The sequence below is a fragment of the Silene latifolia genome, chromosome Y (genome assembly GCF_048544455.1).
Source record: "Silene latifolia isolate original U9 population chromosome Y, ASM4854445v1, whole genome shotgun sequence".
In the NCBI taxonomy this organism is placed as follows: Eukaryota; Viridiplantae; Streptophyta; class Magnoliopsida; order Caryophyllales; family Caryophyllaceae; genus Silene; species Silene latifolia.
Genome location: NC_133538.1, coordinates 24,819,459 through 24,835,230, shown reverse-complemented (window position 1 = coordinate 24,835,230; position 15,772 = coordinate 24,819,459). Strand labels below are relative to the sequence as shown.

At 40.6% G+C, this 15,772-nt stretch overlaps 1 protein-coding gene and 1 non-coding gene across 2 annotated transcripts; one reads left to right on the top strand and one right to left on the bottom strand.

The window, feature by feature from the left end:
* Nucleotides 1–2,793: 2,793 nt before the first annotated feature.
* LOC141635495 (small nucleolar RNA R71) lies at nucleotides 2,794–2,900 on the bottom strand. Its single transcript, XR_012540179.1, has one exon. It is a non-coding gene; the product is annotated as a small nucleolar RNA R71 (small nucleolar RNA).
* Nucleotides 2,901–12,403: 9,503 nt separating this feature from the next.
* LOC141627735 (uncharacterized) lies at nucleotides 12,404–13,096 on the top strand. The gene has a single exon (XM_074440959.1). It carries the CDS (start codon nucleotides 12,404–12,406, stop codon nucleotides 13,094–13,096), a length of 693 nt encoding a protein of 230 aa, XP_074297060.1.
* The last annotated feature ends 2,676 nt before the right edge of the window (nucleotides 13,097–15,772 follow it).

Sequence of the window (15,772 nt, the reverse complement as noted above, 5' to 3'; positions counted from 1 at the left end):
TTATGAAGAAAAAAAAAGAAGGAAAAAAAACGTGAAAAAGAAAAAGAAGAAAAAGAAAAGAATTGAAAAAAAAGACGAAAAATGATGAAAGAAAGAAACCAAAAAAAAAAAAAAAAAAAGATGTTTGATGAGACGGTTTCTGCTCCTATGCTTTATTTACATTTATTGAGGAGCGTTTTCAGTTCGGTTTGGCGAGTTTGTGCCAAATGAAGGGCATATGCGCTTAATTCTATAATTGAGTTGGAAATAGATGTTGTCATATGGTTTTGTTTAGGTACTAGCTTGGCCGCCTATACCTCCACATTCCCATAAAATGTTTTGCCTTTTCTTACCCATTCCCTCACTTTACCATACTTTTGTAAGCCATCGGCTGTGACAGGACCTTGTTTGGTTGGAATGTGTGTACGGTAGCTAGAATTGTCTATCATATCAGCTGCATGCATGTTTATGTGGGTCGTAGTCTAGGTGAGCGACTTCTTCTTCTTTCTCTCTTATATTAATATGTTCACCCTTTGCTTCATGAGAGAAGATTGACCCGTGAGAGTCCATTATTAAAGGTCTTGCAAGGTCGACGGTTCAGCTTTATTATAGACATCCTATAACTTGTTTGCATTTGACTGCCTTGCTATAAGTGTTAGTTTGCTTGCATTATGTTGGTTTGAGTGGGCATTTGTAGCTGGCTCTGAGTTATCTTTTTCGTTCCATTAGTTGCATTTAGTTTACTCGAGGACGAGTAAAGGTTTGGTTTGGGGAGATTTGATACGTGCATTTTATATAGTCCTTTTTGGCCTTTTTATGCACGTATTTCTATGCTATTATCGTAGTTTTATGCTACGAAATGCCCCGAATATGCTACTTTGGCTTGTTTTGTTCTATTTGCAGGAATGGACCAAAAAGTAGTGAAATCAAGCCTTTTACCGTCCGTTTTGCATGCATTTAGAGGAAGAGTGATTTTGGAGCGGAAATGCAGCTGTCTCAGGATGCGTGAAGCCGTTTCGGGAGCTAAAAAGTTAAGTCAAAGCTGAAACTAACGAAATTATGAGCTGCTGAAATTAGATGTCACTCGATCGAGTACTTTACTAGTCGATCGAGTGGTTTTGGATGGAATAATAGGTCGATCGAGTATGTATTATGGTCGATCGAATATTTTCTATTTAGGGTTTACTCGATCGAGTAGTAATTTTACTCGATCGATTGGTTTGAGCTTCAGTTTGCTCGTTCGAGCAGTTTTAAAGGGCTCGATCGAGTGGTTTTCTTTGGGCTCGGGCTTTTTTAGCTTTAATTCGTCATTAGGTCAAATAAAATTCCTATTTCTTATAAATAGGAAGGAGAGACGTCATTTGTAACTCTCTCCTATCTTTTTTTCCCCCATCATCTGATACATTACTTTACAATACTTTTCTTTTTCCTTTTCTACTGTTGAATGCTTCTTCTCATTTTCCGGATCTTTTCTCTGTAATTTTCTCTCTTTTCCCTTTTCTCTTTATTTAATGTTTACTATTTCTCTTTTTTTTGTTTTTATTCTTCCCTTTACCATGTCTAGCTAATTCTCCCTGCTAGGATAAGGGGATTCGATGAATGAATGTTAATTGCTAATTAGTTTACAGATTGTTGTTGTTGTCTTTGTCTATGTTGTTAATCGCTGCTTTAATTGTATCTTGCTGATTGAATCGATGCAATTCGACTTTTTAATTTTGGTAAGCCTTGACCTAGACCGGAAGGTTGGAAGGGGTGAGACCCGCAGTGAACAATAGAATGCTTTAGTGAGGGCGAAAGCTAAGCTAATAGTATTTTAGGGCGAATTGAGACCGGAAGGAGATATTCATTGCCCCTTAGACCGACACATCGACTAATCTGTGACCTTAACTGCAATTAATTGACATTCATTGATGAACCGACATCCTAGTTTCCTTTCTCTCTGCTTAATTTCTCTTATCTCTATTTCTCTTGCCTTAATCTCGTTAGTTTAGTCAAAACAATCAAACTCCCATCTTGTGACCGTAGACAGACCGAATAGACAAGTAGATAGTAACCGCCTCCCTGTGGAGATCGACCCTACTTACTGCTAGCTTCTGTTAGTGTAACTAGGTATTTTATTTTTGGTACCTGACGACGGTATCAGTTCTCTTTTCCCTCTTGATTGAGGGATTGACAAGACTTTTCTGGCGAGAATACGGTTGTCACTTTCATCCTTGAGAAGATCTCCACCCATCTTCAATCCACCAAATACACCAACGTCCACAATTGATCCGTTAAATATATCACCCTCTTCTCCTATCCTACCTCCTCTTAACATCCCACCACATAACTCTCTAAAAAACTCACCCATAATTTCACCCACCCATTCATTACACTCACACCATACCAACAACACCGATTCATCACGATCACCAAACACACCCAATTCACCAAGATTTAACCTTGTGAACGACGAGATGGAGGACCAACCAATGGGTTATTATAATAGGCCGGATCCTAATCGGTCTTGCTCGGCAATCAATTACGGGGTAATAATAGCCCCATCACCATGTAATCTCCTTCATTCAACAAGATATATTCCATGGGGTGAACAATGAAGATGCTCATGGACATCAAGTCATGTTTAAAGAGAAAGTGGGCATGATCAAGCATAATGGTATAACCGACGATCAAATTCTTCTCATGCTATTCCCTTTCTCCTTGAAACACAATGCAAGGAAGTGGTTGAATTCTCATGAACCGGGAACTTTTACTACATGGGCTAGCCTTTCTAAGGCTTTAATCAACAAGTTTTACCCTCCATCCAAGACCGCAAGGATAAGACATGAGATTCAAACTTTCAAGCAAAAGGATCTTGAGACCTTAAGTGAAACTTGGGAGCGCTTTAGGTGCCTCCTTACTTCTTGTCCATATCATGGTATTCCCAAGTGGATGACCACCCAAACCTTTTTTCAAACTCTTGATTTAAGGTTTAAGGACATGATAGTGGCGGCTTCCGGAGGCAGCTTTGATAGCATGAATAGTGCGGCAATTACAGAGATGATTCAAAACATCTCGGAAATGGAAAATAGCTATGGATCAAGGGAAAGTGAAGGTAGAGGAAAAGGGCCTTCTAGGCTAGAATTGGAGACCAAGCTCAAATTGGATGAGATGTCAAAGAAATTTAATAGCCTTATGGAGGAGAAGAAACATGAAAATGCCTACCATGATGAGAGACCAAGTCACTCCATGGTCTATTATGTTCAAGGACCGAGATCTCCACCAAGGTTCCATACTCACCCAAGGTCCCCTCCAATAGAATATCTTCTACAACCGATTTGTGAGACTTTTGGTGGCATAGGTCCCATCCATGATATATGTCCCTCTTACCCACAAGAATGCTATGCTTTACAAGATCAACAACCAAAGCAATTCTCCTACCAACGCCATGAAATCCTCTACCGAGCCCTACCGAACCAATATCCAAGGCCTTTTTATGACGGTCAATCTTTCGACCCTAATTACCAAGCATAAAAATACTTTCCCCAAAAAAACCCGAGTTTCAAAGACCACCACAACAAAACTACCCACCTCCCAATCAACAACAACAATTCCAACCCCCTCCATTCATTGAACTTCCCAACCCTAACTCCTTTATTGAAAAAATGTTGAACAATATGAAGTCTAGAGCTCTTTAAAGAGAAGCTCAAGTAGACCAACAATTCAAGCTTCTAAAGTCCGACCTCACAAATGTCCAAGCTCATCAAAGTTTGTCTGATTCTTATATGGCTAACCAAGGGGCTACTAATTGATACCCGTCATTGTGAGCACCAAAAATAATATTTATAATTCCTATTAAAACTAACCTAGGCTAGTGGTAACAGGGTCGAACCACAAGGAGGCGAATGTAATTAAAAGTTGTCTAAATTTAGTCTAAGGTAACAAATATGGGGGTTGATTCGATTTGGTCTATAGCTAATAACAATAAAAATTAAACTAAAGAAATATATTAAATCAAAAATAAAGAAGGGTACTAGGATGGTCGGTTCATTATAGTTTCGGCAGCAGCAAACTAAGTCGGTCTAAATCAAACACATGAGGCGGGAAAACAAGAGGTCCTCTCGGTCCACTCTCAACAGATAGCATCTTTCGATCTCGCTATAAGTCCCTAATATCACTAATACTGGACTCTCGTCCGAAAAGTGACTAACAATCTAAACTTTACCTATCTTTCGATCTCAGCATAGTTTAGTCATTTTAATTGGTGGTCAATCAACTGTCCCTATCTCTCGATCTAATGGGTCAGTCACATCCTAAATATTCAACTAGTCGTGTGCACTCGATTCGTCAAATAAAGAATTAAAACAATTAAAACGAAGGTAAAACCTCACGTGGCCAGTCGATCGACCAGGTATGGCAGTCGATCGACTGACACGTGATTCAGGCCGTGTTCATTCTATTGCCACCTACACTATAATTCCCCTACATCCTAGCACAAGCAATTTAGCTACTCGTACTGAAATTAAAGGCAACAATAAAATTAATGCAATAAGCAAAAGAATTCATGCTTGAAACAATAGAACAAACAATTAACATAAACGGTAGTTCAGTTTCGGGAAACTAACTAGCAATTCTATCCTATAAAACGATAATAAAGCAAACTGAATTATTAGTAGAAGAATACCGATTGAATTGCAGAAAGAGATCCAAGAACCGAATGCAAAAGTATTAGTACGAAATAATATTAAGAACCCTAATTATTTGATAAACTAAAACTCAATGTAAAACTAGGTAAAACCTAGATCCATATTCTAAAAATTCATGCTACGTTATATAAGAAAAGTACGCAGCTATTATTCCTAAACCTAATAACTCATGGGCTTGATAAATCTCGATCTTTTAATTCTCGTCTGAAGTAGCGGCTTGGTCGATCGACTGAGGTAACCGGTCGATCGACTGCTCTGAACTGAACAGTAGCTTCTGGATCCCGTGGGATGGTCGATCGACTAAGGGGGCCAGTCGATCGACTGCTTTAGCTGGTAATCCGCTTTTAACTTCTCGTGGATTTGTCTTTTGGGCCTTGAAATGCGCACCAAGCTCGTTCCTTAAGTGAATACTTCACGTCAAATGCAATACAGGATACTCGGAAACGGATTTAGCTTGATTTCCGTTGAATTATTCACATTTCTGCAATAATTTACAAAAACACGAAAGTAGACGGAAATAGGGGAAATGGTAGCTTAAACTACACAAATGAGCTCTGAAATGCGTGTAAAATGAGGTGCAAAACATCATATAAATGACACGCATCAAACTTCCCCAAACCAAACCCTTGCTTGTCCCCAAGCAAGAATTAGACTCGATCTAATGACCTAATGGAACGAGTTCAATCTCAGAGCGAATTACAACATGTAAAGCCTAAACCATTTTAATGAAATAACCAACAATCAATTAGCAATTATGAATCATGCAACCAAGTTATGAAGTCGTTAAAAAAACTGCTGAACCATCAACTATAGAGACTTATCAAATTGGACTCTCATGGGTCGCTCATATCACACATAAGCACGGGTGAACATATAAGAGGATAGAAAGAATTCATTTTGTAAAGACTCTCACCTAACTACGACCTATAAGAACATGGCTGCAATCTAATATGAAAACAATCTCTATAACCGTACATATGCATTCCAACCAACAAATGACCATGACACATGCCGAGATAAATATGGATAATGTGAGGTATGGGTAAGAAGAGGCAAAACATTTATGGGAAAGTGGAGGTACAGGTGATCAAGCTAGTACCAAAACGGAACCATATGGCAACATCCTTCTTCTTTCTCATAATCAAACGAAACGGTGCTATAGCAAGCACAAATCTCACAGTCTCCAGTATAAAAGTAATCAACTAACTCCCCATAAGATACTAATGCAACATGGGAGCAAAAATCGCCATAAGATAAAGATTTAGAATTTATGCGAATTGATTTCTTCCGGAACTCATTCGATCGACCAATGATGGCAGTCGATCGACTGCTTTGAACAGTACAGAACTCTTTTTTCTTTTTTCGAATCATTTTTTTTATTTTTTTCTTTTCTTTTAACTTCTTTCCTCCTTTATTTCATCTTCCCAACAAAATCTCAAATAAGAGCAAATGCTACCAAAAACTAAGTAACAATCCCAGGAACATAAACTACTAGCTTGACAAAGGACAGGCTAAATGTAGGATGTAGTAATGGGACAAAAAGGTTATTTTTGGCAGTGTGGAGCTTATGGGCAAAACGAATAAAGGGAAACCTCTACCACATGTGTCAACAAACCACAACCCGAATGCATACAGGTATTAAACAAATTGAGTTCATATTTATGCACATTAATGTAACATGTCTCATAAGGAGTACTACTCATATCCTAGATAAACTGGTCATAGATGTTACCAGTTATAAGCTCTAACAACTCAGAAATATGATGTAGCTTGCCAAAATTCTAAGTCAAGTCTCAAGTTCAGCAAATAACTAACGAAAACTCGTAGATATGCACTTATACGATTCTACTAATAACATGTCAATTAGCACGGCTTAGGCAAAACAGGTGCAAACGCAATGTCATCATTGAAATACTACCGTTCCGACTCGACCTATATGCTAAAATAAACATGCAATTTTTTGAATTTTTGAAATTTTTCAATTTTTTTTTTTTGTATTTTGTATATATATATGAAATGAAATAAACAATGCAAGGCAATAATGTAAACGTGAATGCAAGCAAATGAAATGCGACGCAAAACCCTAAACGTGAATGCAAGCAAATGATATGTGACGCAAAACCCTAAACGTGAATGCAAGCAAATGATATGTGACGCAAAACCCTTCCCCAAACCAAATCGCACAATGTCCCCATTGTGCAAAATCATGTAATGAAAGAGAAGAGAAACGGGAATTGCGAGAAAACAAATGAATACGATATGAAGTAAAGACTTAGAAACTCACTGGACTTTAAGCGCAGCAAAGGAAACCTCCCCAAACCAGCATAAGCTAGGAGGTTTCAGTAGCCAACAGTGCTACCAATAAGTACCTGAAAGACAAACAAAAACCACGCATAAAATCGAGAAGACAATAATGAAGCGGTAATTACGTGCACAATTAAGAAAAATAGAAGAAATAAATAATTTGACGGAAGATAAAGTGGAGTAGAAAACTCCCTCAAGTCCGCAAATCGACCAAACACAGCAGGGGAGAGGTCGTGAACAAGTACAGCAGTGCAGGGTGGTCGATCGACCATATCACTCAATCGATCGACCAAGGCGAAAGGAACAGTACCTCCTGGGAACTGCAGACCAGTCGATCGACCACACGGACGGTCGATCGATCGAAATCTCTTTGTAACTTCAGATTTCTTCGTATTTGCTCAATTACTTGAACCAATGAGGTCTAAAACCTGCAAATGCACAATAATACGCGCCCAAAATTGCGCAAAACCCAGAATAAAGTCTAAAGCACTTAAAAATCCTAAGCAACAAAAATAAATGCGAAGTCTCGCGCTCACAAAAGCAACAAAAAAGAGTTTAAAAAGCAATAAAATGTTTGTAAGGCATGTGATCAACTAATAGTTGATCAAGAACGGCCATGGTATGGCCCACTTCGTCGGCTTCTGGCTACAAGAGGTAACCTCAATGGTTCTTATCTTCTCAGCTGCACCTTTCTCAACTTCAGCATCCGTAGAGCTTGACGGATTAACAGCTTTGTCATCTCCCCAATCAATGACCTCTTCCGGCTCATCAAATTCCAAGTCGGACTGTCTCACTTTGGCTGGCTCATCTTCAAGCTCCTCATCAGTGCCATAACTTAGGCATCCAAGGCCGCCTCTCGAAACGATTTGCTTCTTCACAGCTGGAGCAACCCGCGGCTCTTCCTTCCCCAAACTAGTTCCTGCAATGTCTAAAACAACAGAATCTTCCTCCTTCTTGCTCCCAGTCTGGGGTGGAGGTGTTATAACAGGAATAGGAGTAGAGATAGGCATATCAGGAAGCACAAAGTATGATTTCTTTTCAGAAACCGTATTACAGGTGACAGGCCACATGGGGTCTTTCTTCCTAGCTGTCTGGGCGAAGACAATAGAGTGCTTCCCCACATTGAAGGTCAGGGTCCCAGAACCAACATCAATAACGCACACGGCGGTGTGCGAAATGGCCTACCTAGAATGATAGGTATGTGGGCATCCTCAGGCATATCTAGGACTACAAAGTCTACAGGGAAGAAAAACTTCCCTATTTGCACAGGGATGTCCTCTAGGACTCCTATAGGCTGGACCGCAGTTCGGTCAGCCATCTGAACGGTCATGTTCGTGACTGCAAACTTATTCAATTTTAACTTTCTAGCTAGACTCAAGGGCATGACGCTAATACTAGCTCCTAGGTCACATAATGCCTTCTCAATAGAGAAGGTACCTATATTACAAGGAACGGAAAAGCTACCTGGGTCATCTAGCTTATGGGGTGCAGTGTGAGTCAGATAAGAACAAGTTTCCTCAGTCAGTGCAACGGTATGCACGGTTTCAAGTGACCTCTTTTTAGAAAGCAATTGCTTCATGAACTTCATATAAGCGGGCACTTGATTCACTAATTCAAGGAAAGGTACTTGTACGTTAAGACTATGAACAACATTTTCAAATTTATTGAAAGATACCTGTTCCTTTTTCGGCACTAGTCTCTCTGGATAAGGGGCTGAAAGAAGTAGCTTAGCCCTCTCCTCTAAGTCTCGCATGCCGGCATCTGTGGACTTAGGCTGAAAGTCCACCACTTTCTCTTTATTGATGTTTGACCCCTCTTCAGACCGTCTCAAATAGGAACCATTGATCGACATTGGGTCATACTTCGGAATCGGGACGGACCCATCAGCACTCGAGTCTTGCCCCAACACTTTCGAAGTTGTCGTACCCCGAAATAAGTGGTCTCTCAAGTTGTCGGGCATCGGAGGACGAAAAGGCTCACTATCAGCAGCGATCTCAGTCGATCGACCGGTGAGGTCAGTCAATCGACTGACTTGAACAGGACCAGAAGCTCCTGTAACCCGCACTTCAGTCGATCGACCGGGTACATCAGTCGATCGACTGATATACCTGGTAGACGCCTTTTTCTTTGTATTACTCGTTACAGCTTTATTCTGACTCAGTTTCGCCTCATCTTTTGCAGGGGCATCCTCGACCATGGCAGGCCCATCCAGGGTAGACCCACTCCTCAAATTAATGGCATTTAGGGTCTCTTTCTGGTCAGCTTGAGTCGGTAAGTGTCCTGGAGCTCGAGTGGTACTCTTGCTAGCCAATTGAGCAATTTGGCTTTCTAAAAGTTTCATTCCGGCCTCTCTAGCTTGGGACTCCTTTTGCAACATATTCTTCAATTCAGCAAACTCAAAATTTTGGGATTGTTGCTGCTGCGGCACATGGGGCGGTTTTTGATATTGTTGTTGCTTATGATGAGGGGGCACATATGCTTGCTGCTGCGGAGGTGGAGTTGGATTTAGGACATTCTGGCTACTCCACCTCAAGTTGGGATGAACATTAGGCTCATAGTAGGTGTTTGTCTGCCTATAATGTTGAAAGGCAGCACAAGACTCAAAAGGACTAGGACAATTTTCTGAGACATGTCCCTCAGCTCCACATCTTCTATGACGAAAGGACCGTCTCGAAACAAAGATTCACCCGGTAAATACCTCCATTTGAAGCTCCTCCCAGTTCATACTTGTCAAATTTCGCAGTGAGAGCTTCAGTGCAGCTACTGAAGGAGATTCAAGACTCCTCCTTTGATTCCCCCGGAATTCCCATACTCACCTTGTGGGTGGCTAAGTCATCAATGATCTTCCACCCCTTAGTCTCTCCCATATTCTCGAAAGAAATCGGCCATTGGTCGCAAAGATCCAAAATAGCCCTCGATCGTCATACAACCCGTTATAGAACGATTGCAAAGACTCTATTTTTCGAACCCATGGTGCGGTATGGTTCGCACCAGCTTCTTGAAACGGACCCATGCCTCATGAAAATTCTCATCCGGACCTTGTTTAAAGCTCGTGATTTGAGCTCTAATGGCATTCGTCTTCGAGGCAGAGAAGTACTTCTTATAAAATGCCAGGGCTAAGGAATTCCAGTCGGTGATCCCATGAGCGGCTCGGTCCAGATCTCTGTACCACTCCCTTGCAGCATCACGGAGTGAGAATATGAACATGGTCTCCTTTATCTGGTCCTGGGTCACACCGGTCGGCGGGGGTATAGAGCAGCAGTAATCGATAAATATCTCCATATGCTTGGTTGCATCTTCATTTGCAGCTCCCCCAAACTGGTTCCTCTCAACTAAGTTGATATAGGAAGGCTTCGGTTCGAATTTCCTATCAGCTCCAGGTAATTCTAACCCCTTGTAAAGATTTTCAGCTGTCGGCTCAGAATGACTTGCTATAGTTGCTTCTTCAGCCATGACTGGAATTTCTGGAGAAGTGACTGTCTCAGCTGAAGAAATAGAAGCAGGAGATGTAGGTGGATCTTCCTCGAACAGAGCGTTCTCGTAGTAACTTGACAGTACTCGGCTCTTCCTCTCGTCGGCAACACCCTTGATGATCGTCTCAACTCGCGCAAGGATTTCTCAATCTCAGGATTGAACGGTACTAGTTCACCACCCTGTGACCTGCGCATAAGAAGAAACTACAAAAAGAATATAAGAAAAGTTTAAGGAACAGATGTCCCTTAAACTAATAAAGACTAAAAATAAACAACTAAAAATTAGAACAATTGCCTCCCCGGCAACGGCGCCAAAATTTGATACCCGTCGTTATGAGCACCAAAAATAATATTTATAATTCCTATTAAAACTAACCTAGGCTAGTGGTAACAGGGTCGAACCACAAGGAGGCGAATGTAATTAAAAGTTGTCTAAATTTAGTCTAAGTTAACAAATAAGAGGGTTGATTCAATTTGGTCTATAGCTAATAACAATAAAAATTAAACTAAAGAAATATATTAAATCGAAAATAAAGAAGGGTACTAGGATGGTCGGTTCATTATAGTTTCGGCAGCAGCAAACTAAGTCGGTCTAAATCAAACACATGAGGCGGGAAAACAAGAGGTCCTCTCAGTCCACTCTCAACAGATAGCATCTTTCGATCTCGCTATAAGTCCCTAATATCACTAATACTGACTCTCGTCCTGAAAAGTGACTAACAATCTAAACTTTACCTAACCTTCGATCTCAGCATAGTTTAGTCATTTTAATTGGTGGTCAATCAACTGTCCCTATCTCTCGATCTAATGGGCCAGTCACATCCTAAATATTCAACTAGTCGTGTGCACTCGATTCGTCAAATAAAGAATTAAAACAATTAAAACGAAGGTAAAACCTCACGTGGTCAGCCAATCGACCAGTTATGGCAGTCGATCGACTGACACGCGATTCAGGCCGTGTTCATTCTATTGCCGCCTACACTATAATTCCCCTACATCCTAGCACAAGCAATTTAGCTACTCATACTGAAATTAAAGGCAACAATAAAATTAATGCAATAAGCAAAAGAATTCATGCTTGAAACAATAGAACAAACAATTAACATAAACGGTAGTTCGGTTTCGGGAAACTAACTAGCAATTCTATCCTACAAAACGATAATAAAGCAAACTGAATTATTAGCAGAAGAATACCGATTGAATTGCAGAAAGAGATCCAAGAACCGAATGCAAAAGTATTAGTACGAAATAATATTAAGAACCCTAATTATTTGATAAACTAAAACTCAATGTAAAACGAGGTAAAAGCTAGATCCATATTCTAAAAATTCATGCTACGTTATATAAGAAAAGTACGCAGCTATTATTCCTAAACCTAATAACTCATGGGCTTGATAAATCTCGATCTTTTAATTCTCGTCTGAAGTAGCGGCTTGGTCGATCGACTGAGGTAACCGGTCGATCGACTGCTCTGAGCTGAACAGTAGCTTCTGGATCCCGTGGGATGGTCGATCGACTAAGGGGGCCAGTCGATCGACTGCTTTAGCTGGTAGTCCGCTTTTAACTTCTCGTGGATTTGTCTTTTGGGCCTTGAAATGCGCACCAAGCTCGTTCCTTAAGTGAATACTTCACGTCAAATGCAATACAGGATACTCGGGGACGGATTTAGCTTGATTTCCGTTGAATTCTTCACATTTCTGCAATAATGTACAAAAACACGAAAGTACACGGAAATAGGGGAAATGGTTGCTTAAACTACACAAATGAGCTCTGAAATGCGTGTAAAATGAGGTGTAAAACATCATATAAATGACACGCATCACTAATCTTCCAAGAAGGCCACACTTACTTCCAATGCAAGGTTCCAACGCCAAAGACGGACCACCACCTCATCAACAAGTCCATGCGGTTACCTTGAGAGGCGGAAAATAATTGGAATAACCAAGGAGGAAGAAAGATGAAATGGGAGGAGGAGTTGAGTACTTCAAGAAAGGGAAAGTGAGTGAACAACTTGAAGATGAAGAACATTTCGTCTTGGAAGAAATTGTGGTTGACAAAGTGGTTAGCAAGGAAAAAGAAAAAGAAGCCAAAAAGATAGATGACGCCAAGCAAGCCTCATCTTCTAACAAGGCTTATATTCCCCCAATACCATTTCCTAATAGAAAAAGAGCAACGAACGAGGAGAAGAAATTCTCTAAGTTCTTGGATACGTTGAAGAAACTTGAAGTCTCATTGTCTTTCACCGAGGTAGTGACACACATGCTACTCTACACCAAATTTCTCAAAGAGGTGTTGACAAAGAAAAGAGGTATTGGAGGTGATGGGCCAGTAACTTTGACGGGAGAATGTATTGCGGTGCTACTCAATCCCATGCCGAAAAAATTGCAAGACCCGGGTAGTTTTTCTATCCCATGCAAGGTAGGCAATGTAAACATCAAGAGAGCCTTATGTGATTTGGGGGCGAGCGTGAGCATCTTGCCACTCCCTATTGCAAGAAAACTTGGTCTTGGTAACATGATTTCCACTTCTATGACATTTCAACTTGCCAATCGATCGGTTCAATATCCCCAAGATGTCCTTAAGGACATTCCAGTCAAAGTTAGAAATTTCTACATTCCGGCGGATTTTGTTGTGATGGACATCCCAGAAGACTAACAAACCCCTATCATACTTGGAAGGCCTTTCTTGGGAACCCGAGGAGTTGTGATCAATGTGAAGAAGGGGAAGCTCTCGTTCAAAATGGGAGAGAATGTAGTTGAGTTCTCTTAGACGGGAGGCACCTCCAAGCCTATGTTTGAGAGAGGTTGTTCGGTGAATATTTTTGAAAATGTATTTGAGAATGAGAGAAATGATGAAGATTGGGAATTATTGATTGGTCATGGACCAAATGACGAAGATGAACTTGGCCCTCCCATTTGGGACACTTATGAAGACTCCTTGCAAAATGATAAGTGTGGGGAGGGAAGTTATGAAGAACATGGTCCCCTTATTTGGGATGTTCATGATGATGAGGAAGACCTCCAAATTCTATCTCCTTCCAAAATACTTGAAGGAGAAGTGCTTATCAATGGCGAGTGTGGAGAGGGAAAAAAAAGTTGGGAAATGGAGGTTGATTAATTCGAACATGCCATTCATGGAGAGTTGAGGAAGCATGAGAAGAATTACGACGTTAGTATTTTTGACAATAGCTTGGAAGAAGTTGAAGCTCTCCTCTCCAGAAATGGTTCGGTTCATATGGAGAGTCAAGAGAAATATGGTATGAATAATAGCATTTTGAACCTCAATGTTTAGAAGTTGACTCCTCCACCTCTTACTCCCCGCCATTTCCCTTGCCATGAAGACTATAACAAGATTTCCTCAACTTTTGAAGCTTATGAGATTCCGTTCCCCTTACCTCCTAGCTACCATTCCAATATGAAGTGTCCTAGTCACCAAGAGGACCCGATAAACGGTACCAAGAAGGGTAGAAAAAACCATGAAAAGAAGTGTTGGAAAACTAGTTGGTGGTGGTTCATGATAGCTTGGCACTACTTGTGTCTATTTGATGCTTTCGCTAGAGCCTTTGACCGACTCCTCCGTGCCTTGAGTGACATGGATCATGCCACTTGGATATTCTAGCAACAAAATTTTGACTAAGAGGTTTGGTGGAGTTCCTCAAGAACCACCAAATTGTATATGTTCTCTTCCCTTACTTACTTATACTTTACTTGCATTTTAGTTCCCTCCCTACATTTGTTCCATTGAAGACAATGTCACGTTTTAGGTGTGGGGAGGGTATTCATTATATAAAAACCATAAAAATTTAAAAATTTTGAAAATTCTAAAAACATGTTATTGCACCTTCCTTTCAAAAAAAATCAAAAATTCCAAAAAAATTGAATATTTCAAAAGACAAAAACATGTTTTTACCTTATTATTGTAAAATTTTATATATGTGTGCTCCCGTTCTCTTCTCACATAGGCGCATCACTTCATTGAGACATTACAAAGGGAATATGAAGACACCACGGTATGATCGCTCCAATCCTTATTTCCCTCTCATTTCTTTTCATTTCCCACATTTTAGGAGGTTGGGCTTGTATGTTGAGGATATGAAGTATATTTTGGAGATTGTGGTGATTCTTGTGCCTATGTGTTGTTAGGAGCTTGCATTAGTTTTTGTGGCATGTAGATGGCAGAGTATTTGCATTAGGATGTTTATATATAGCTTGCATCATGGCATATAGTTGCATTTAGGTAAAATTTTGTGAAAATGCTTAATTGGAAAACTTGACGAGTGTATATAAGGCCATTGTAGATACTTTTTGTCCTTGATACTTCGTTTGCTAGAATACCTCCAAGACACCCTAGGTTATGTAATACTAGTATCTTTTGTCCCATAGACTAAGGCCTAGTCAAGGGTTTGCATGTGAGTCACCTATCTAACCCTAGGATGTGAACGGATTTGGTTAACTTTTCCAAGGGACCTTGATTGACTTGGTGGTTTGGCAACCCAAAAATCATTTTCACTAATAAGTTTGAAGTGCTCATTCCAAAAGTTTTGTAATGTGGAATCGTTTTTAATTGACAAAGAAACCTCAAATGTTTTGAATTGTTGAATTACCAAGGAATTTGATGGAGGCGTACCCCTTCGATGTGCTTTCAAAAGGGATCCATCGAATTGGGCCCCCACAGGGTTTTGAATTCGACCGCCCAAAGACAGAGTGACTATCACTCCAAAAAGCTATTGTCTAGAGGTTAGTCGGTTGCCTAATAAGCGTTTGGAGAAAACAAAGGACATTAGCAAGGAAGGGACAAACCCTGTAATACCCAGGATATTTAAAGACTCCTTTGACCCGCCCTTTGACCAGGAAGGACCTTTAGGAAGAGATAGGTGAGGGCCTAGGTTAGGATAGGTGTGTTACAAGAGAGTTTACTCGACCTAGCAGGGACTACTCGGCCGAGTATTGTGTATACTCGACCGAGTAGAGTCTACTCGGCCGAGTATGGCATTACTCGACCGAGTATGGCTGCTGTTGGCGCATTGATATAAAAACGCAAGTTCGCGAGATTCATTCTATTTCTCATTTCTCGACAGTTTCTCTTCCTCTAACCCTAGCCTACCCCTCTCTCCAATCACCCCTACTTTAACACACTCTCATACATGTAGCCTAAACCTCAATCATGGGAAAGACGGGGTTGCATAGGAAGGATGTGTGCGTGGTCGTCGTTCGTGTCACCGTTGGTCCGCGTCATTAGGTAAGTCGCTGTTTTGTGGTTTCCTACCGTACATTGTTGGAATTAGTTGTATAATAGGATGTGGTCATCATTGTAGGATTCATCTCGGAGTCT

Coding starts and splice junctions, on each gene's coding strand:
- LOC141627735 (XM_074440959.1), top strand. CDS start 12,404: ATGGGAGGAGGAGTTGAGTACTTCAAGAAAGGGAAAGTGAGTGAACAA.